We start from the raw sequence: 23753 nt of genomic DNA, 5'->3' as shown, positions 1-23753 counted from the left end.
GAAGAAAATAGAATCATGGCAAGAGGTAACTGTAATCACTGTGTTGTTAATATTTTTTATCCATCTTCTCATTTATCTTTATAACATCTCTGTAAATGATGGGGAACAGACATTGTCCCCACGCTTGTCATATCCTGGATCTACATGAACCCCCTTCAAAAAGGTTACGTCCCATAGGAAAGAGCACAAATTGGGTTACCAACAGAACTGAGGAAAGAAGTCAGAAAATTCCCGAGATTGGATGCTGAGTGATTCTGGTTTCTTTCATTGCACATCACATCTCTGCCAGAATTGTTCCACAATACACGTCAACGTCGAATCCTTCGATATCATGACATGTTCTTTTGTTAGACATTTGCTTTGAATACCTTTGTTTTGAAGAAAATGGGGGTTATTTCCAACCCTCGTCCAGGGACTCTGCCTGTCATGCAGACTCTACTGCCTTATTGGCTTGTTGGATCAATGTTTCAAGATACCCTGTTTATTCAGAGTGAGCCTCTGACAGTCACTTGAAGGACACAGTCATGAACAGTGTTTTTTAAAACCTTCACTAATCAGTATGGCATAAGACTTCCCAATATACACATCAATCCAGATATGCACAATAGACTGCTGATGATTTCTACATAGTGTATCACCTGTGAGAAATGGTTTACCTCCTGGGAGGCACAGCCCAACACCTTACAACATTGTTTTAAAAAAATTCCTTAACTGTTATATCTTTAGACATTTTTTAAATGTTTATTTATTTGAGAGAGAAAGGGATACATAGTGAGGAGGACAGGGGAAGAGAGGGAGGGGGAGATACTCCCAAGCAGGCTCTGACATGTCAGCATGGAGCCCGATACTGGGCACGAACTCATGAATCATGAGATCATGACCTGAGCTGAAACCAAGAGTGGGTTGCTATACCAACTAAGCCACCCAGTTGTCCCTGTATCTTTAGATATTTTTAAGCATCTCTTAGTGTTATGGCCACAGGGGTTGTTTTTGCCTTCCACAATCTTGTTCTTCCAATGCCCATTAATGGTGCAGGACGCCCAGTGGCCTACTGGTAGAAGGGTACCATCTTGAGGAACAGCCAGTAGAAGTGGAAGTAATTGAACTTTCTTAATAAGTAAGTAAGTGTTTGTGATGGTTTAGCTCCCAGACTGTCTCTGGTTTTCCATGTGCCAACCTCTGGTAATAGGTCAATGGCAAAGGCTTCTCCTGACGTCACACAATAAATGCCTGCTGACATCAGGGACCAGACAACCATGCACCTACAATCCGGGATTACATATTCCAGAAACTCCTCTTTGCCAGCAGGTTTCTGAACGCATTCTTCATGTCTCTATTCCTGAGGCTGAAAATGAGGGGGCTGAGGAAAGGGGTGATGACGGTGTAAGGGACAGCGATGAGTGTGTCATCTCCTCCCGAGCCTTCTGGCTTCAGATAGACAATAGCCGCGAAGCCAAAGTGGACGATGACCACAGTGAGATGAGAGGCGCAGGTAGAAAAGGCCTTCTGCTTGCCCTCGGCTGAAGGGATCCTGAAGACAGTGGACAGAATGAAAACGTAAGTGGTGACGATGAGCAAGAAGGTACCCATCAAACCTGACACTGAGACCATTGTTACAATGAGTTCGGTGAGGTCGCTGTCTAGACAGGACAGCCTCACCACGGCCCGCATGTGGCAGAAGAAATGGTGGATGAGGTTGGGGGTGCAGAAGGAGCCCCCGAATATCAGTGCAGTCTCTGTCACAGAGATAAGGAAGCCTCCGGCCCAAGCAGAGACCACCAGCTGCCCACACACCACATTGGTCATCAGCAGTGGGTATCGGAGAGGGTGGCAGATGGCCAGAAAGCGATCATATCCCATCAGTGTGAGGATGATGCAGTTAGTGCCACCAAGTCCCAGGAAGAAACACATCTGCAAGCCACACCCCGGGACTGAAATGCTTCTCTTCTCAGTGAGCAGGTCTGCCAGCATCTTGGGGATGATGGTCAGCGTGTAGCAGGTCTCGGAGAAAGAGAGGGCACGGAGGAAGAGGTACATAGGGGTGTGGAGAGATCTGTCCGCCCAAGTCAGACCCAGGATGGCCAGGTTACCTGTGAGGGTGAGAAGGTAGAGGCCAAAAAAGAGCACGAAGAGGAATGTCCGCACGTGTGGGTACGAGGAGAAGCCCACAAGAATGAATTCTTTCAGGACTGTCTGGTTGGCCTTCATTGTGGCAAGTCTGAAACGTGAAAGAAACAACAAGTAAATATTCAACTCTCCGGTATTCTTGGAAGGTTGTGGTGTGAATAAGACAGATGATCAGGGAGTTACGATGACCAGTTGCTTCTTCAATTTGTGTGGCAAAACACCATGTGTATGTAGGTCACGGGTTTTCCTAATTTTAGTTCATTTGTTATACCTTTATTAAGAGTCCAATTTCTGATCGCTTGGTGGGTGACAGAAGACTCTTCATGGCTTATTGTTTTAGCAGACTTTATTGGCTGGTAATATCATAAGAGGAAAAGTACTGTAATTAATGCCTAGATAACGGAAATTCAGGTGTCTGAGGTCGGCCAGATTTGGATCAGACTCTGAACATAAAACAATTACCAAGTAGCTAATAGACAGACAGAGTCAGGGTCTGACAAAGCAGCTTCCACACAAATATTGTCTGTAAATATCCAATGGGTGAAGATTCATAGTTGGTTTGTTAGTAATTGGGGACCAAATGTAGACAATGGCTTATAATCGTAAGGATGCCCAAAGTCATGAACTCTTCTTGGAGGAGACATTTAGGTCCCGTATATGAAAGAAATAAAGAACATGCTCCCTTCCCTGTACTCTGAGGAGAGGGAAGATCGGATACTCCAGGACCCTCCAGATTAAAAGCGATTCATTAGAGTATGTGGATGCTACCCATAAACGGACTTTTTATCCAAATTCAGTTCAGGTGTAGCTGAGATTTTCCCATTCCTTCAGTGCCATGCTCAGATTCCCAAAAAGGTCAGCCCTAGAATTCTGCAAATTCTTTGATATTCTGCATCTCTTTTAATCTCATCCTCCTCTGAAATCTACAATATGCTGCTTTTCCGTGCATTTGACACATTCCCTCAGCCTTGTATTATGTTGATCCATCGTGTTTCCTCTGCCACATGTCAATATATTTAATAACTAGCATTGACGGGCTCTACGTTTTGCTAGTTTCCTTCTAATGTTGGTTGGCTTTATGCATGACCACGTAGATGAGAAGTGTGTAGGGCAGCTGTGGAATGTGTACGGCAGCTGAGATTGTTTCCCTCTTTTTAGCAAGAAGAGAGCTGTGTCTATGAAGGGGCATATTTGTAGCGAGAAGCCAATGTTTTGACTGAATTGTACATTCTTACAATTTATCTTTTTTTCTCCTCCCGCAAAGAGTCTACGGTCACAGATCTCTGTATGTCTCTGAGCGCTTATATGGAGCATTTGAAGAAGGTAATGATTCCCAATACACGTGCACGGATAGGTTAGGGATCGCAAAGAGGCTGAATCTAAAACAGTTTCTGTTTTACCTTGTTATTCGGCATCGGGCAGAATGTTGAGCCTGGAGATAACAAGTCTTTCCAGTCTTAAGCAGATATGGTGGAGGCTAAGATTAAGCATTCCGTCAGCAGAGTCAAGCTGGTCACCAACAGACAGAAGAAGCAGTGGGAAAATGGGCTGAATCTTTATTATTATTTTTGAAGAAGTTCTGAACTATAAGTCAATAGTGTTAACATATAAATCAATATGCGTAAATATAAAAATAAACATAATGTCAAAATTATCACATTTCACAATGAAATATGCAGCCATGGGGACTCTCGCTTTGGGATCTCTTGATTCTTTAGTGTTCTTTGACCTGTCATGACTTCCTTTTTCCTCAGCCTCCCCTGACATGTGACTAATCCTTCTCTCCATCCTTTCTCCTTTCCTGTTGCATGCTTTCCCTCCCTGTGTCCACACCCCACCTTCCCTAAGTGAGTAATTATATTCCCCAAAGAAGACGAGAGCATTATTTTGCCTTTCTGCCTAAGGTTGTATTCTGAGGGGCTGTGTCTAAATGATCCTTGGGTTTCCTTCTGAGGCCTTTAAGGCAAAGGTCCTCATCATCCAAATGGACATGAAACTCCTTGGGATCCCCACCCACTCTTGCAGATTGTTGTTCCACTTTGCCCTGAAAGAGCCTTGTGAAAACTCTAGATTATCTCAGAAGACCGTCTCCCCTCTCAGAAATGCTAGGTGCCAAACGCCCTTCCGTTATCATGAGCGATTGTGAAGATTTCCTGCCTCAGTAGAACACTGTACACACTCACGTTTCCAAATTCTCTAGACTCTCCACAGGAACTCTGTCTGTAGAGCAATTAGATGGACAGTGGAACCAAAAGATTGCCTAAGTACCCCAAAGTGGGTGAGAGGAGAGAATATTGGCAAAGCGATTGTTGTTAGTACCTGGGACCCATGGGGCAAAATTGAAGCTCTTTGACACATACTAATTGCAGGACGGTCTGATTCCACACCATATGCCATATCCCCTCCTAAACAGCCAGGGGGGTTGTGTTCTAATCCATCATTTCATTCAGAAACATTTTGAAAATGCAAAGAATCAGTAGTACATATTCCAAGACAGCCTTTCTTACTTAATCTTACTTTACTTGTGAGTTAAATGCCTACTTGGTGAGTCATCACTAGAAGAGTGTGAATTTCAGAATCTTCCCCTAGTTCTGGCATATTCTGAATGTGTGTGTGTGTGTAATGGTGTGAGTATTATACCCCACCCTATGCTCAACGATGTCAGAAGTTGTCCCCAAATCAAGTTGTATCAAATTTAATTTGCAACCTGGATCCACTGACAAAAGAAATACACACCCTTTCCAGAGTCCCAGAGAGATGGTACTTTGGAGAAAGTGCAGAGTCCATTCACTACAAGAGTTTCCTACCTTGTGTCTGTTATCAGCGCCCCAAAGTCAATTCAGTGTTAGGGTTCTATTCTTCCATGATGGTCTTCACACTATGGGAAGCCTGCTTTGCTCTTCGCTCAGAAGACACAGAGATCCACTTAGTATAAAAGCCATTGTCTAAGAGCCTGTGGTTTTAACTTTGTCACTGCTAGTTGAGTGACCTTAGCAAAGTCCTTGTGCCTTCTGGATCTAAGTTTCCCCAGCTGGGAAGTGATTTGGTGCCAGCCTTAGCTTTCTGTGGCCCTAGAGTTTTCCACATGAGCTGTGAGGCTGGGCCACACGTGCCACCGTGTGCCTCTACCACTCACTCATCACAGTGGTTAAGAACCTTTTCTTCCACCGGTTTGGAGATATTGTCTGATTATCATTAGCACTTGTGGGTCCTCAGCTCTAGAGGTTTGGCTCTGGTTAGGAGACCCTAAGGGATTCCTCTCTTCTTGCATCAGAGGGAGCAGGAGAACTTTGTGACTCAACTTTGTCATTTTCTCTCATTAGTTCCAGGGCTGTTTTGTAACATGTGACCAGGAAAACTCTGCCTGGAATCTCTGGGGATTTAAAGCTTGCAGAGTTCCTATCCAGCCCATGCTAATTCCTGAGTTTTGTTTGGCAGCGAGGGGACTGAACTGCATCCCTAATGCTCTCCCCCTCCCTCACACTCTGGCCCTCTCATCACCAGTTCCACCCCTGGGTATTTAGGGCCTAAGATGTTGGAAGACTGTACTCTGAAGGAACTCAGAGAATTATAATGGCGTCTTCTTACAGGGAAATTTTACCTTGGTGGATGAAAGAACATGAAACCAATTTGATTCTACTACATGACTTTTAAAATGTGTTAAAAAAAACCTCGCCATCCTAGCGTTGGTTAGGATTGGAAGTAGGGGAACTCATAGACCATTGTTGGGAATGTAAAAATTATAAAATGCTTTAAAATTTAGTCAAGTATTTTGTCAATTTCTTAGCATCTCCAGTGTATTCAAGTTCAATGAAAGTGGTCTATATTCACATTTCTCTGCAGTGCCCTCTAAATACAACTAGAAAAAATGGAAATATTCCAACAGTCCTAATGTGACTCTGGAAGAGGCATCATGGAAGATGGAATGGGCAGGGGTCTCCACGCTTGAAGAAGACCACCACAGAGGGTTTCCCAGGATTTCTTTTTATCCCTCAGGTAGTCCAGCTGGGGTGTGGAAAGCTCTTGCACCCTGCAATCGGAAAATGTTCACAGGCAAAGGCAAAGGAAAAAGTAAATAAATAAAAGCACAGATGTTCTTTCTGGCGAGGGACCAAGAAAGGGGAAGTGCAGCAGGGACTTAGTAGGGGAGACCCACAGCCGATGGCAGCGGGGACCCTATTGGCTGTACCTGCCACGTCAGTCCCCACCCCACCCCAGGCAGCCAGGCCTCATCTGCCCACAGTAGCATCACCAGCTGGGCCTAGGTGCATAGGTAACCTATCCTAAAAATCACACAAGAAAAATCATACCCTGGGCCTCACGACAAATGACAAGAACATTTTAAAGTTCTTTTTAATTCTAGTTCGTTAACATATAGTGTCATGTTAGTTTGAGGCGTACAATATAGGATTCAACATATCCACACACATCACGTGCTCATCACAACAGGTGCACTCCTTAATCTATCTATTTGCCAGAAATATAAAGGGAAATTATAGAGAGGACATCTGGTTCTCTAACCATGTTGGATTCAAGTTGGAAATCAAGAACAGAAAGACGGGAGGAAAATTGGTAAACACATGGAGATCAAATGATATGAAGCTGTCCATGCTCCTAAAGAAGAGGTCAGTAGAAATGAAAATCGTTCATAAACTGATGCAAAATGAAATGACAACATATCCAAATGTGTGGGTTGCAGCTAGAGCATCCTGAAAGGGTATTTATAGCACCTTAGAGGAGAAGAGAGGTCTCTATGAAATGACTTCAATTCCTATCTCAAGAAACTAGAAAAAAATAACAAAATTGATCCCCAATTTGATGTATGGGCTCATTGCAATCCTTTTAAAATCCCCTCCCAATTTTTTTTATAGAGAACAACAAACATATTCTAATTTACATGTAAACCAGCAAGTTCTTGCATATATGTAACAATCTTAAAGAAGAATCAAATGGAAATCATTGCGTCCAATATTAAAACCTACGTCATGCCTACATTCATCAAGATCGCGAGATATTGGCAGAATGTATTCCAGTCTGACTCCACTTTGTGGTTTTCTGAAAGCTTTTATACTTTACCCCTCACCCCCCTTCCCTTCTGCCACACAGCTGGGCAAGCTGATACGAAACCAGGGGCTCTGCCCTCGGGTGCCTGCAGGGGTTGAAACCACACAGTTCTGCGTGGGGAAGCTTGCCCTGCATTCACTCCCGAGCCATCACAGACATGACCAGTCCGTCTCCTTCCTCTGGCCACGGTCACTGCAGTTGGCCTGGGCAGTGCCCTTTTACATTGAGAGCTGTCCCTATATTCCTTTATGTGAGTAGGTAAATATATGTATATGTGTATATATATATATTTTTTTTTCATTAAAATTAAAATCACCACATATATCAAGTTCCATATAGCATATATTGATATGTTCACTCCATTCTTTATAACTCATTTAAAAAAGAAATATTCAAGGGTGCCTGGGTGGCTCAGTCGGTCAAGCATTGGACTTCGGCTCAGGTCATGAATTCACGGTTTGTGGGTTCAAGCCCCACGTCGGGCTCTGTGCTGACAGCTCAGAGCCTGGAGCCGGCTTCGGATTCTGTGTCTCCCTCTCTCTCTGCCCCTCCCCCACTTGCATTCTCTCTCTGTCTCTCAAAACTGAATACACATTTAAAAAATATTTTAAATGAAAAAAAGTATTCAATGCCATTTAAGAGTCTCATGCTCTAGGGGCGCCTGGGTGGCGCAGTCGGTTAAGCGTCCGACTTCAGCCAGGTCACGATCTCGCGGTCCGTGAGTTCGAGCCCCGCGTCAGGCTCTGGGCTGATGGCTCAGAGCCTGGAGCCTGTTTCCGATTCTGTGTCTCCCTCTATCTCTGCCCCTCCCCCGTTCATGCTCTGTCTCTCTCTGTCCCAAAAATAAATAAACGTTGAAAAAAAAATTTAAAAAAAAAGAGTCTCATGCTCTACTGACTGAGCTAGCCAGGCTCAATGCCATTTAGATGCAACACTGTTTTGCTATTTACATCTTCCAATTAAAAAATATTCTCATTTTTCTCTATGAACTTCTTTGACATATGTGCACAAAATTATATATTCATTTGTTTGTTTGTTTGTTTGTTTTTTATATGGTTTTCATTGGTCTCCTTAGCATACTTCTCTGCAACAAAAATGTTTATAGGTTGATTTTTAAAAATGTTTTTACCATAATTTATGTCCAAGTGGAAATCTGATTAAATGTGAAAATTAAAATTTTCAATGTAAGGGGCTCTTGTGTGGCTCAGTCAGTTAAGTGTCCGACTTCAGATCAGGTCATGAGCTCTCAGTTTGTGAGTTCAAGCCCTATGTCTGGCTCTATGCCGACAGCTCAGAGCCTGGAGCCTGCTTCAGATTCTGTGTCTCTCTCTCTCTCTCTTCCCCTACCCATCTTGCACTCTGTTTCTGTCTCTCTCAAAAATAAATCAAACACTAAAAAAATAATTTTTTTTCAATGTAAAATTCTCCCTGAATGGAAGTGGTGCTTTAAAAATTACCTTATATATCAATGAGTAACATTTTTTTTTGCATAAATGAGACAGTTCAGGATCAATTTTATTCTAAAAAAATTTTTTTTTCCAGAAAAGCAGTGCTACTCAATTCTTTGAATTCCTTCTAAGTTATATTTCCTTAATACACGAATGGTCTATCATCAAAAGTTATTTTTAATAATATATTGGAGTATAATTTTGTCAGTTCCTTTTTCTACTTTCTCCAAAACAATGATATGGATTCTATTTGACTTGAAAACATATTCACTGTTGATCATTAACATTCATTTTTTTCAGTTTCTGAAAAGTTTATCGTAATTGGGTTTGCCAGTTGTTACAAAATGATTATCAGTTATGATTGCTTATCTATTAATTGCAAACACGTTGCCCAGCTTGATGTATTCAGAAGTTTGGGGAAAATAAAAACCCTGTTGATTTCAATCACCTTGGCCAGTAGATTTTTACTGAAAGCCTCTGAGCCTGCAGCAGGCTCAGCTACAGCTATCTATCTGCTTATCCCTCTATTTGCCTAGCTGTGAAAAGGTCCCAGATACAGGTTTCACTCGGTAGATTCAGGAAACGTTCTGATAACACAGAGCTGAGGACAATAGTTGTCAGACCCCAGAGTAGAAAGACCTTCCCCGTCCTTCCAACTTAGTACAGTTGAAAACTCTGGGCATTACCGAAGAAGACACACCTGAACGCTGGAAAGGGTAAGAGCAGCTCGGGGCTTTGGGGCCCAAAGCACAATATAGTGACAAGTTCCCTGGGTCTTGGTGCCTAAGTCCCCCAGTCTTAGAGCTGCTGGAGTCCACAACCTGGAGACAGTAATCAGACCCCCTCCAAGACTCACCAACCAACCAATAAACACCCCTGCTGCTAATTCCATCCATCTTCTCTACTGTCTTTCTGGTCTTTATTTATTTCTGTGCCCATCTTTGTTATTTCCTTCCTTCTGCTGTCTTTGGGTTTAGTGCGTTCTTTTTCTAGTTCTGTCGGGTGTCAAGATAGGCTATGTATTCGGGGTCTTTCTTTCTTCACAATGAGGGTTACTTATCAATACAAATTTTCCTGTAACAGGTGCTTTTGATGCATCTCAAAAGTTTGGGATTGTCGTCTGTGGCAAGATATATATTTTTGTGTTTCTCTTTCGAGTTGTCCTCTGACCCACTGGTAATTCAGAAGTGTGAGTTCAAGACCTGGGACTTTTCTATCATTTCAGCAAGTTCCTTAATGCTGTTTTCCAATCATAGCCACAGGGACCATCAGGGAGGTGATGTCAACAACCGTTATAAAACTTTCTTGTTCTTTGGATTCAGAAACGGACACATAGGGTGTGAATGGTGTTGCTTGTGGATTTTTTTTACTCAACCTAATGCTTCTGAGATTTTTGCATGTTGTTTCACATTTATTTGTTTTTCATTTCCAGGTATTATTTCATTGCATGAATATTCTAGAACTTGTTTAGGCATTCACATGCTCATGGTCATTTGCACTGCTTTATGGTTTCGATAAGTATGAATTAAGCAGCTAAAATATAATTATACAAGTCTCTGTGTGACAATATGCTTACTCACTCTGACTTTAGCTTTGTAGAAATTGGCATTTCTTGTTTTGTTAAAGATTAGTTGGCCATACATTTTTGCATCAATCACTGGGTTATCTCTTCTGTTCCATTGATCTATGTGTCTGTTTTTGTGCCGGTACCATACTGTCTTGATGACGACAGCTTCATAATATAGCTTGAAGTCCATATTGTGATGAATTGAGCTTTGATTTTCTTTTTCAAGTTTGCTTTGGCTGCTTGGGATCTTTTCTGGTTCCATACAAATGTTAGCCTTGTTTGTTTTAGCTTGGTGAAGAATGCTGGTATTATTGTGATGGGGGTTTTATTGAATGTTTAGATTTCTTTGGGTAGTATAGACATTTCCACAATGTTTGTTCTTCTAATCCACGAGCATCCATGTTTTTCCATATCTTGGTGTCTTCTTCAATTTCTTTCATAAGCTTTCTTTAGTTTTCAGCATATAGATCTTTTTATCTCTTTGGTTAGGTTTATTCCTAGGTATCTTATGGTTTTTGATTAATCATAAATGGGATAGATTTCTTGAATTCTCTTTCTGTTGCTTCATTATTGGTGTACAGAAAGGCAAAGAGTTCTGTATGTTCATTGTGTGTCCTGTGACTTTGCTCAATTCATGTATCAGTTCTAGCAATTATTTGGTGGAGTCTTGCAGGTTTTCCACATGGAGTGTCATGTAAGCGGCAAATAGTGAAAATTTGACATCTTCTTCGCTGATTTATATGCCCTTTCTTTTTGTCGTCCGATTGCTGAGGTTTCCAGTACTATGTTAAATAGTAATGGTGAGAGTGGACATCCCAGTCTTGTTGAGGATAATATTAGCTGTGGGTCCGCAGTGAGCTTGGAGCTTGCTTAAGATTGCCTATCTCTTTCTTTGCCCCTCTCTCCTCCTTGCATACTCTCTCTCTTCAACAAAAAAGGGAATTTCTTATTTTTGGTGACTAATATGAAGAAAAGCAATTGATTTGAGAACTTTCTAAGTGTACTTATTGTATTTGTAGTCCTTCTATGGGTTTAGTAAGATTTTTTAGGTACTCAGTCACGTTATCTGCAAATGAAGGGTTTTATCATCCCTTTCAAATTATTACATCTTTTCTATCTTTTACTGATATTATTACACTGGTCTGGTCTTCCAGCACAATGTTGTGTAGAGTGGTCAGATTGCTTATCCTAGGGAAAAGAATTCAATATTTTACAATGTGGAAGGATGTGCTTTAGTTTCAAGTAGGAACAGAGTTTCTTTTTTATATATATAATAATAGATATTGATTTTTCCAAATAATCTTTGTACAAATATTGAGATGAGTAGCTTATCTTTTTTCCATTAATTTGACTAATTTAGTGAATGGTTTCAACATATTTTCAAATAGTAAATCGGTCCTGATTCCTTGGAATAAATCCCCTTTTGTCATGAAACGTTATTCTTTTTACATATTGATGGAACACATTATTTTTCATTAAATAGGCTCAATTTTGGAGATGAGAGAAGAAAGGACTGATGAACTGAAAAATAAAACAATACAAATAAGTTGATCTGAAGACGGAAAAAAAGGGTTAAAATGAATCCACTCTGAGAGATTTTTTGAGACGATATCGAGTAGTCCAACATTTGTGTAATGGGAAGATCAGAAGGAAATGAAAAGATACAGGGGATGAGAATATTTCAAGAAATAATAGCTGAAAACTGCCCAAATTTGGTAGAACACAATGAGGTAGAAAGTCATGATGTTCCATAAATCACAAGTAAGAAAAACACAAAAGCATATGTAAACACACCATACACAAATAGATGAAAGCCAAAGTTAAAGAGAAAATGTTGAAACAACAGGAGAATTTGCATAGAATAAAAGGACAATGTCATTAAGGGCAGTGTGTGCATTAGAAATTAGGGAGGACAGAGACACTGAAAATGACATAGGGGAAGAGGAAGAAAGGTACTCCATGGACTAGGAATTTTTTATCCTGCAAAACTGTATTTCACGAATGAAGGCAAAATGAAAAAAATCCTCAGATAAACAAAAATGAGAGAGTTGCTAGCCAGCATGCAGGGTAAGATATACTAAGAGAAGGCTGAAGGAACATGAAGCCCACGGTAACCTGGATACACAGGGGAGAACGACGAACCCTGAAATTGAATGTGAGGTCAAATATAAAAGTTTATATACGCACGTGTTAAGTACTATCTTAATTTCTTTAAAAAGGCATATGACTGTTTAAAAATTATAGGAATGTGTTGGTGGATTTAAGTAAATAGAGTCATGTCATTGCAACTTTTCCATATTTTACTGGAAATCATTCAATATTAAGTTTATGTAGAATGTTTTAAATGAAAAATGCATGCTACAGTCTCTAAGTCGACAGACAAAACAATACCAAGTGCTAGGGAAATTGCTAGAAAGCCAACAGTTGTACTCTTATACTAATGTCCATGTCTTGCTCATCTTTTGGACCCTTAACTCCTGTTTTTAAGTTTATTCATTTATTTTGAGAGAGAGCAGGGAGAGGCAGAGAGAGAGAGGGAGAGAGAGAATCCCAAGCAGGTTCCGTGCTGCCAGTGAGGACCCCGATGTGGGGCTTGAACTTCAGAACCCTGAACTCATGACCTGAGATCAAGAGTTGGATGCTTAACCGACTGATCCACTCAGGTGCCCCTTGGACCCTTCTGACTGATGCAGGTTACCATAAATGACACGGTAGTGAAGAGAAGTGTTCCTGAGGCCGCTTGTTGGCGTGTTGGCCCTTGTCACCTTCTCTTCAGTAAGTTATTTACGTTTTCTATGCTTCAGTCTTCTTATCCAAAAAGGGAGGGTAATCAGAATAATCTTTAAATATTTTGAGTGTTCAATTCGTCTAATGAAGTCAGCAAGATGTCTGGCACTGAATGCATTTTAACAATCATCATTACCATTTCTCCTGAGCCAGAGAATGGGCAAAAATGTGTATTGGAGGGGTGGGTTCACACTGCTGGTGTACTCGAGAACAATACACATTGAGCGAAGAGTTAGATAAGATGACGAAGCCTGGAATTTCTGGATATTTTCAGGTTTCAGGATGGTCTGACGGATGGATTAAAAATCTGGGTACAGTTATTGCAGTATTGCAGAAAGATGGAAATAAAGTAAGGTTCCTTTTGAAAAGATGTGTCTGGTGGCACCTGGGTGGCTCAGTTGGTTAAGCACCTGACTCTTGATTTCAGCCTGGGTCATGATCTCACGTTTCGCGGGATGGAGCCCCGCGTCGGGCTCCGCACTGAGTGTGCAGCCTACCTGGGATCCTCTCTCTCCCTCTCTCTTTGCCCATCCTCTGCTCTCTGTCTCTCTCTCAAAAAATAGATAAGCTTTAAAAAGATGCATGTGAAAAAGTGGAGTGGATAGATGAGGATAGGTGAAGGGGGTAAGCCTGGGAAATGAGGGTGCTCTCATACTGTGAGCACGCAGTATGACCTGTGAAACTGGACACAGGCCAGAAACAGTCATCTCCAGCTCGTGAGACAACAGCAGGGGAAGGTGAATTCCTGTGTTCTTAGTATACATCTTACAGGGAGACTCTAAGAAGTTGAATCTGAGTTCTGCGATCTTGGATGGGTCACTTAGACTCTATTGGGCTTGGTTTCCTCTTCCATAAAATGCGACTGTCAACTCTCTTTCACCAGGGCATTTGAAGCTTTAAAAGAGATTTGACAGGTGAAAATAATAAATATAATATTTAGCACATATCGAGTTGTTGTTTGAATAATGATGCTAGCATCTGTTTGTTCACGGTTCTTCTTATACTTTCCCCAAAAGAATACTCACAGCTAATGGCAAGAGCCATTAGAGGTGCTTCCTGACATCACACCCATGGGGACAGGGGACCCTCAGAGAGAGAAGCTGTTTCCATGGAAGCAGACATGACTCACCTCCTGGGTCCACAGGTGTGGAAGCTGTCCTGCTATAACCTGGGAACATCGCCTTTTGCCCACAGCAGGAGTTTCTGAGATGGATCTCAGGTCTCTTCTCCTGCAGGCAGGGTGGTGGGGCGGCGTGTAGAGCATGGTCGCTGAGAAGGAGGGCTTGCCTCCCCATGAGCCTCTTCGGGTGAGGGTGAGTAGAGAGCCCCCCCCGACCAGTCTCCCAGCGGCAGCCCCTGGCAGCTGATCGGTGTGCTGGGGACCCGCCCCTTCCCTGAGTTCTGATGCTTCCTCCAGTGCTAGGCGTGGACTCATATGGAAAAGACTTTGGGAGAGCGACACAGACAAGGGATTCTTGCTGAGCTCCGTGTTCATGGGAGTGCATGTCCCATGGTGTCTGAGAAGAGTCGTCACTAGGGGAAGGAATGTTATCTTAGGACGCACTTTTCCTCTAGTCTCAGTACTGCTGCCTGAATCATAAAACAATGTCCAGTAAGCCACCCCTAACACGCGTCTAACAGGTGACGCGTATGTGTCCACGTGAATATTCTTATGCGGGTGTATATATGATGTTGGTATGAATATATGTGTGGTGCACACATCTACTTATTTATGTGCTATCTCAATAGATGTGCATTTATAGCATTCCTGATGTATTTGTGATTTGTGGATATGGTCATTAATGGCGAACGTGCGGTGTACTGAGGAGATATGCATGATTATGTGTGAGGGCTTTGCACCTGGTGTGCATGTACACGTGTGTGTCTATGTGTGTGCACATGTGTGCACATTGTGTGCCTTTGTGCATGCCTGTGCATGTATATACATGCATGTGAAATGGGTCCACATATCTGTGCCTCTAATGAGATAAATACCTTTCTGAGGTTTGATGGCTGTCTAAATTACAGCCATCTTTTTGAGTTCCAACAGGCACGAAGGAATGAGAACCCACCTCATCCTGCCTTGTAAAGAAGCGGGGCATCTACAGACAAGGGGGAAGGGATCCACACATCTATGAGGGTACCACCGAGGATGGGGCAGACCAATGCAAGCGCCTGGAGGGGCTTTGTCTTCCTGGGCTTCTCCGGCTTCGGGGAGCTTCAGCTCCTGCTCTTTGCACTCTTCTTCTCTCTGTATCTGGTCACCCTGACCAGCAATGTCTTCATTATTGTGGTCATCAGGCTGGACAGCCATCTGCACACCCCCATGTACCTCCTCCTTTCCTTCCTGTCTTTCTCTGAGACCTGCTACACCTTGGGCATCATCCCTAAGATGCTCTCCAGCCTGGTCATGGGGGGCCAGGCCATCTCCTATGAGGGCTGTGCTGCCCAGATGTTCTTCTCTGCCTCGTGGGCCTGTACCAACTGCTTCCTCCTGGCCGTCATGGGCTTTGACAGGTATGTGGCCATCTGTGCCCCGTTGCACTATGCCAGCCGCATGGATCCTCCTTTCTGCACCCGGCTGGTTGGCACCTCCTTCCTGAGTGGGTACCTCTTTGGGCTGGGAATGACACTGGTCATTTTCCACCTCCCATTCTGCGGCTCCCACGAGATCCAGCACTTTTTCTGTGACACGCCGCCCGTGCTGAGCCTGGCCTGTGGGGACACAGGCCCGAGTGAGCTGGGCATCCTCATCCTTAGCCTGCTGGTCCTCCTGGTCTCTTTCTCCTTCATCACCATCTCCTACGCCTACATTCTGGCAGCTATCCTGAGGATCCCCTCCACTGAGGGGCGGAAGAAGGCCTTCTCCACCTGTGCCTCACATCTCACAGTGGTCGTCATCCACTATGGCTGTGCCTCCTTCATGTACTTGAGGCCCAAAGCCAGTTACTCTCTTGAGCGGGATCAGCTCATTGCAGTCACCTATACTGTGGTGACCCCTCTCCTCAACCCTATTGTTTATAGTTTAAGGAATCGGGCTGTGCAAACAGCCCTGAGAAGTGCCTTCCGAGGGAGGTTGTTGGGTGCAGGATGAAGGCTCTCCCGTGGCTCAGCCTCCTTTGCATAGGCTGGACTGAGAACAGGAACCCAGGCCAACCGGCCACATACTCTGCATCTCAGGTCAAAGCTGTCCCATCCCCAACCGTCTGGGAGAGCCCAATCCTGCAGCCTACAGTCCCGGGGTGGGGGTGGGGGGCGGGGGGGGGAGGGCTGCTGGGGGAGCGGAGCAGGTCTTCCTGCTCTGTCCATGGTGCTTAACTCCCACTGAGCTCAGAATCTGAATTTCCACTTTCGGCCTAAGAGCCGCCACCACGGAAACCCCATTCGTTAAGAATTTTCCAGCTCGGCTGAACAGAGAGCAGCTTGGCACTTCAAGTTCAAAGCAAGGCTGGCTGGGGCCCTATCAGGGATACTGTTGATGTTCATAAAATCACTGCATAATTAGACTATCCTACCTATAATGCTCTTCCAAGATCGAAATTCATTGAGAATCTATTTGACAGATTCGTTTGAATGCTCTGTTAAATGAAAAGGTAGGGTTTTTTTTTCCTCTCCCCCAGAGGGTGCCTTTCATCTTTTTTTATATTATTGTCCCATCTATCTCTGGCTCATTGTTTCTTTGTGCCCTGTGTTGGCCTCATGATCTCTGGTGTTAAGGACCTCCTTGCTTGGCTCACTCCCTAGCACGGACACTGTCCTGTAGAAACTGTGGTGGATACACTGTCCTGTGTATTACACTTTCCACCTGTAATATCTCGTGCACAGACATTCTTAGGGGTAAGTAAAGGTATCATGAATTCGCACGGTTGTCAGGTAGGAGTTTGAATGCAGGCCCTGTAACTAACTGTGTGATGCTGGGTAAGTTACATTACCTTTCTCAGCCTCAACGTCCTCATCTGTAAAATGACTGTACCTTGGTGGTTTTGCATGGCTTACTAAACGGAACCATGCATGTAAAGAATTTAGCACAGTACTTGGATCATAGTCATCTTCCCATAAATGTCGGTTGCTATTATTGATAACGAGCTAAGCAACGTAATATCAGCTTTTAGTTTGGGGAGAGGTTAATTTCCGTGGAGAATCAGAGACTTCAAGGTTAACATCGGTGGATTTCAGAGGTTTTGTGTCTAAGGTGATACTTGAACTTGTTCTTCACAGATGGGTAAGTTTTAATGCAGTCAGTGGGAAGGAAGAATCTGCTAAAAGAGAAAATTGGGTAACTAAAGTCTCAATGGCAAGGCAATCTAGGCCTGTGTCAGAGTTCGGTGAATTGTCCAGAGATGCTGAAAATGCGTCACCAGTGGTGCTGAGAAGTTGGCTTGGGTGAAGGCATTTTTTCGCAGAGAGCAGCTGCAATACCTTGCTTCAGGCTTGATGCCTTCGGCAGTGGGAGAGAGGACACCGTAAAACCTCTGAGCAGAGAGCTGAGTGGCGTCTGGAAACTGATTCAGGAAGATTAATCCAGCAGCAGAGAGGATGACAGATCTCAGCAGAGATAAAAAAGAGGCAAAGAGATCAGTAAGAAATCCATCATCATCATCATACAGAAAGGCATGGAGACCAGAACGTGGATAGTGGGGCTGGAAGCTGAAGAAAATTATGAAACATAAGAGGTTTTGAAAATGCCGAATTCACATAATTCAGCAATGAATGAGCAGTGGGGGGCAAGAGTTGAGAGAAACTCATATTGGGGGGATTTTTTTTCAAATGAGAATTCATACTTTTCTATGTTCTCAGGGAAGAAACACAGACTCCAGTTAGAACTTTGTGGAAATTAAATTTGGGAAGAAGGGAGCCAGATCCCAGAGAAGAGAACAGGTTGGGGAGAGGTAGGAGAGTTAGTCAGATGGCAGAAAGGGCCTGGGTCATTGGAGAGAAGTTGGGTACTCTCGCATCCTTTTCACTCCGGGCTGGGAGTAATCTCCCCATTGCACTGAGGCTGCCTGAGCAAATTCATTTCCCAAATCGATTCAGTCCATCTAGCACAGCATTCCCTAAATGCACACCTAGCAGTGGTGGGAAAAGATGTTCCAAGAATTAGTAAGTAATACTCAAAGGTCCTACTGACTTCCAAATGTAGTAGTCTTAAGTTTGGAAGGACGTAAAAATCACATGGGGGTGGAACGATTGTTCAGAATAGGTGTCCCTGGGAGCCATCCTTACAGACAGAGCCTACAACTGACCTGGGGTGGGGCCAGGCAGAGTTTATGAAATCACTCTAGGTGATTCAAATTCCCTCCTTTGGTTAAATAAGTGACCATGTGCTTCTTACAAAGAATAAATCATCCTTCCAGGCACATGCACGCGCGCACACACACACACACACACACACACAGCAAAACAGAGGCCCCTCCGATGTGAACACGACCACATGTGCCCAACTCATGGTCCTTAAGGAGCCCATTAAGTGACGAGGGTCTGGAATCTGACTTCCTGAGGTTAAAGCCCTGATCTGTCATGTTTTGCACACATGACCTAGGGCAAGCTTCTTCGCCTTTCTGTGCCTCCGTTTCCCAGCCATAGAATGGGATGATAGCAGGATCTGCTTTCTTTTTCTTAAATGTTTATTTATTTTTGACAGAGAGAGAGAGAGAGAGAGAGAGAACAGGGGAGGGGCAGAGAGAGAAGGAGACACAGAATCTGAAACAGGCTCCAGGCTCCGAGCTGTCAGCACAGAGCCCGACACGGGGCTCAAACTCACAAACCATGAGACCATGCCATGGACCGAAATCGACTGCTTCACCCACGGAGCCACCCAGCACCCCCCAGTGGCATCTGATTTCTAGGGCTCTTTTGGAGAAGATTGTTATAAAGTTTTCAGAACAGAGCCTGCCACACACAGAGCACTTCTTACAGCCATCTGTTATTGTTTGGAGCTTCCAGACAGCATCACTTGAGGCTGCCTATTCATGTTGGTGGAAGCTGGGACCAGCAGTGCCCTGCATCTTGCCTTCCATGATTTAACTGGACAAGCAGGAGTACAGGGCTGTTGCCTGGCACAGCATCTGACTGGAGAAAGCAGGAATCCGGATCCTGGGCCTTGAGAAGACTGCAGATTGGGAAACCGGCCTGGATACAGGAAACAGAAATCTGACAGCTTCCAGGCAAATGCCTGGTGTCAGAGAGGTGCATTAAAAGTAAAGGGGAGCATTCTTTTTGGAGTGGAAGAGTTATAGAGACACAACTGAGCAGTAGGGATCATGAAAACACCCACGGATGTAGCTGTAGGGCTGGGGCTCTGAAACAGGCTTCATTCTATATGTTGTAAAGAAAAGAATTAATAGGACTAAGTCAAGGGCTCCAGTTTAAAGTTAGTGAACAGAAAGTTAATAAAAGATGAGTATTGGGGCATCTGGGTGGCTCAGTTGGTTAAGCATCTGACTTTGGCTCAGGTCATGATCTTGTAGTTTGTGAGGTCGAGCCCTGCATCAGGCTCTGTGCTGACAGCTCTGTCTCTCTCTCTCTCTCTCTCTCTCTCTCTACCAAAAATTAATAAAATGTTAAAAAAAATTGAAAAAAAAAACTAGAGTATCAGTTAGGTGGAACTTAAACCCAAATCACGAGGGACATTTGATGTGAGTTCTAATTGTTAAAAGTTGAATATTTACAGACCCAACAAAATTATGTATGCCGCTCCCTGCATTCCCATTTTTACTTGTGTGCCTAGGTAGTCAGAATCTGACTTCAGAGGGAGCTGTATGTGACTGATATCATCATCTTCTTGTGGTCTTTTGTTGATTCATCAGATAAATATTATCTCCTCTGGCCTCAATATGACCCAATATCTTTCATGAAATGCTAGTAGTCCTTTGCCTTAAAGAGCATTTCTTGACCCATCATCCATCATGCCTAATAATCTGATTTAGGCCTTGCAGATACTTGGGGGAGGGGGAGGCTCGGGACGAGAATGGAACCATACTTACCTTTGCCTTTGTTCATTACAAGCACGTGTTTGTTAGAGTCTCCCTACTTCTTGGTAAGTGTGATATTAATGATACCGTTTGTGATGGTCCATTGGGCTAGCTTTTTGTCAACTGCAACCATTCTTGGTAACTCATAATCAAGTGGTTTTTTTCTTCAAATCCTTTTTGATTTTCATGTTCAGTAGTCTCCAAATGTTTAAGCAAAACTTAGTAAAAAGCTTTATACATTATTAGCAGCAAAGATAGCTTTTTGGTTTTAACCAAAGATTCGCTTAAGTGGCTCCAGGGACAGAATTTGTCCCTGGCTGAGGAAGGACTGACTTTTGTGTGAAGGATGAGTTGGGACAAGGCGATAATCAGGTAGCAATATCCAGGGGCTGGCCGCGGACATCGTGTGAGATACTAGCACAAGGTACAAGGCCGACTGACCTAAGAATTCTCTCCAGCAAACGACACCGTCGGCTTTCACAAGTCTGGACAGAACGTCAGCTTTGGCCTGAACACCTTTTGGAGACAGCACCCCCCTCTTCTTGTTTTTCTTCCTTAATTCTTCATTTTGGAAACAGTTCTACTACTTCTTACTAATTCTCTTCTTAGAGAATTAGAATTCTCTAATGGGAGGCAGAAGGAAATCAAAACCAATAATCTTGTCATTGCATTAAAATGTAAGGGCAAACGTGAGGACATAGAGTACAAAAGGAAGCGCTGTTTGGCCAGAATCTCACCATTCTGAGACTAATGACATCCTCTCTCATGGAGAAGTATGGAAAAGGGACAGATCAAGAGGAAAACAGGTGCTGGTATTTTTCTTCTTCTTACAGACACAAGTATTGGGGTTCTCCAGGATGTCAAATATCTTCATTTCCAAATGTAGGAGTTTTATTTATTTATTTATTTTGACAAAGACAGAGACAGAGTGAGCGGGGGAGGGGCAGAGAGAATCCCAAGCAGGCTCCATGCTGTCACTGCAGAGCCCGACTCCAGGCTTGAACTCACGAAACCGCGAGATCGTGACCTGAGCCGAAACCAAGAGTTGGACGCTTAATGGACGGAGCCACCCGGGCACCCCTCAAAGGTAAGAATTTAGACATGTTCCAAAACTCAAGAGAAGCTCTTTGTAACTCGTCTTGGACTTTATCCGTTCCACCCTGGCCCTTGTTCACAGTGTAATTACCTGCCCATGTTTAGATGGCTGTGTGATTCTCAGAAATACAGAAGCTCACATGTGTAACATGTTACTTCATATTGCCCTATTAAAAAGAAATACTTAAATATGAGGGTTTTTTTTTACAAAAGGAAATATTTTATTCCATAATCAGAACAAAACAAAGTAATAAAGAATGTGTAGACTCCAACAAGAAAAAATAAAGAACTTGACCCCTGAGTAGTCACTGGTTGCGTAAGAAATAAGCCCGTGATGCTTCCTCTCCTCCAACTCTGTTAATGCCTTATATCCTCCAGCTTGAGATTTTTCCAGGTCCTCTAATAAGTGTAACACACACACACACACACACACACACGACTATCTCCCTCCCCCCCATACTTGCCTGTCTCCTTCCTCCCCCAGTACTTCCCACCACACCAAGATTTTCTATGACCCCGGGAAAGCTGTTTATCAGTTGCCAAAGTAGGAACTGGTGAAGCCCACGTAGTCATAACCAGCAAGGTGTCTTTGGCCTCGCGGGTCCACATATTCTTGCATATGTGATGCACAGAACTGCACTTGTTCTGGGGTTAGGGCCTGAAACAAAACAGAGATACAGTCCCAGGGATGAAAAACAGCTGACTCCTTGGGGCTGGCGATAGGCCTTGAACCTTAGGGACCGCAGAGACTTAGAAGCAGCAGCCGGCCCTGTTCCCACTGCACACCTTCTCCGAAATCTGTAATTTCCCAGGAGTAAGACCAGCCCATCTTTTCAACCAGCCCCGACCCAGAGGCTCCCCTCTCACTTTGACCACACACTTTATCCCATTCCATAAACTTTGGGATAGGAAACAGTTTTCCAAATTGAGTTTCAGGTTTGGAATTGACTGCTACAGTCATTAGAGGATGACTCTACATTTTTAGGCTGGGACAAGACAAAATGAAAGGTGAGTAAAGCAAATGACAAGTTGGCAGTAGTGTCTGAGCCAAGAGGACAAAAGGTGGGTGGGGGAGGGTAGCTGCCAATGGGAGGCTGCCCCGGCCCCAAGTAAGCAAGCTCTGGAATACTATGGGAGCACAGCGACCATGGATGCAACTGGAATCTGACCTGCTTCATGTCGTCTTTGGTAATATAGGCCTTGCCCTCTGCCAGGGCCTGGAAGCCATTCTCTATTTCATCACTGGACTTGATGTTCTCTGACTCCTTGTCGATCAGGAATGAGGTGTAGTCCTCCAGAGTGATGTAGCCCTTCCTGAGGGACGAATGGGCTCAGCTCTCTGAGAACATGGGCTGCGATCTCTGTTTTGACCCTGCTTCCCACACCCTTGCAGCTAAGCCAATGCAGCTTCTGCGGCCCCAGCCTCTGCTCCCGGGGGAGCCCTCTGGCCAGATGCCCCTCACAGTCTGCAAGTCTCCACCAGCCCCAGTCCCCAGGCGCTTCAAGATTTTCAAGTTGAATCGAAGGCCTCAATTTCTGGTCTTGTGGCATCCTTGGCATTGGAAAGAACTAGCACCTTCATGACTGTCTCCACCCCACCCCCACCCCCCATGCACACAACCCCACCCCCGCCAGTTGGGTATCCTAGGACCTTACAGGGAAAGATGCTTCTCTCAAGAACCAGCTGAAATTCATAGATGAAAAGTGAAAAGCAGGAATCGAGCAAATTGCAGGGGCTGTGCCTGAGCTGGAATCAGTGCCATGCACTTTGGAGCTGATCCTACCGAGGCAGAAAAGGCTGCCCAACTCATGTCTATACAGTCTGTGTCTTCCTATTCCCGAGATGAGTTAACAGAGTCATGTTTTATGGATCATTTCACTCTCTGCGCTGGTCTCCAAGCCCCATTCCCTCGGTCTCCTTCCTACCTCCCTGGATCGACGACATCCAGGAACTTCTCAAACTTGGGCTCCGGTTCATCGTCCTCCACCATGGGCAGGTAGTAGTTGAGTCCTCTGAGGCAGGACCGGAAATCTCTGTGACTCAAGCGCCCCGTCAGATTCTCATCAAAATGTCTGAAGAACAAAACCATTTTGTCAAGTTCCATGGAGAACCAGGTAAGAACAGAAACGGACAGTTCTTGTGGGACTGGCTGAGGCTTTAATGTGCCACAGGTCATCAGAGGGCTGAGTGGAGAGCTTGCCTGTGTTTCTGCACTATTTTTAACCCGGTGGATGGAGTAAAGACAGTCAAATGGGGAGCATGAGAGAAATGCATTTTCTCAAGTCCAGGAATTCTCATAGACACATTCAAAGCCGTGACTTGAGGCTCATTAACACGTCTAGATCTTCATTTAAGATCTTACCAAGCCACACTGAGGGGACAAATTTAGTTATTTGGAGATTCATTCTGAATGTGTTGGAAAGCAAAGAACGGGTCAACTATGAAGATCTACTCACTTATAGGTTGTGCTGAACTCCTTCAATGTCTCCTCACTCACACCTATGGTGTCTCTGAAAGGAAAAGCATGAATTGGCCCATGAAATGAAACAGAAAAACATCGGAAGGCTTGCCATGTGGAAGAGAGAGGGATGTCGGTGGATAATATGCTATTCAGATCATCTAGTTCAGGGCTTGGCAAACTATGACCTGTGGGCCAAATCTAGCCTGCCACTTGCTTTTGCAGTTTAATGGGC

At 44.0% G+C, this 23753-nt stretch overlaps 3 protein-coding genes across 4 annotated transcripts in view; 1 reads left to right on the top strand and 2 right to left on the bottom strand.

Moving 5' to 3' along the window:
• Positions 1-1275: 1275 nt before the first annotated feature.
• Positions 1276-2211, bottom strand: LOC125155085 (olfactory receptor 10X1-like). Its single transcript, XM_047839873.1, has one exon. It carries the CDS (start codon positions 2206-2208, stop codon positions 1276-1278), a length of 933 nt encoding a protein of 310 aa, XP_047695829.1. The 5' UTR covers positions 2209-2211.
• Positions 2212-15127: 12916 nt separating this feature from the next.
• LOC125154950 (olfactory receptor 10Z1) lies at positions 15128-16087 on the top strand. The gene has a single exon (XM_047839633.1). The coding sequence runs from the start codon at positions 15128-15130 to the stop codon at positions 16085-16087; it is 960 nt and encodes a 319-aa protein (XP_047695589.1).
• Positions 16088-21256: 5169 nt separating this feature from the next.
• The window catches only part of SPTA1 (spectrin alpha, erythrocytic 1), a 65808-nt gene continuing 63311 nt past the window's right edge, over positions 21257-23753 (bottom strand). For both annotated transcript variants that reach the window (XM_047840778.1, XM_047840777.1), the window contains exons 49-52: positions 23517-23570; positions 22986-23132; positions 22229-22373; positions 21257-21717 (exon numbers count right to left, since the gene is read on the bottom strand). In XM_047840778.1, coding sequence (XP_047696734.1) covers positions 21592-21717; positions 22229-22373; positions 22986-23132; positions 23517-23570 — 472 coding nt within the window. In that variant the 3' untranslated portion in view covers positions 21257-21591. The remainder of the gene's footprint in view (positions 21718-22228; positions 22374-22985; positions 23133-23516; positions 23571-23753) is intronic.

Source organism: Prionailurus viverrinus, chromosome F1 (genome assembly GCF_022837055.1).
Source record: "Prionailurus viverrinus isolate Anna chromosome F1, UM_Priviv_1.0, whole genome shotgun sequence".
Lineage (NCBI taxonomy): Eukaryota > Metazoa > Chordata > Mammalia > Carnivora > Felidae > Prionailurus > Prionailurus viverrinus.
This window is presented reverse-complemented; position numbering and strand designations above follow the sequence as displayed.

What these genes read in the sequence shown, in the direction of transcription:
- LOC125154950 (XM_047839633.1), top strand. Translation starts at nt 15,128, where the DNA reads ATGAGGGTACCACCGAGGATGGGGCAGACCAATGCAAGCGCCTGGAGG.
- LOC125155085 (XM_047839873.1), bottom strand. Translation starts at nt 2,208, where the DNA reads ATGAAGGCCAACCAGACAGTCCTGAAAGAATTCATTCTTGTGGGCTTC.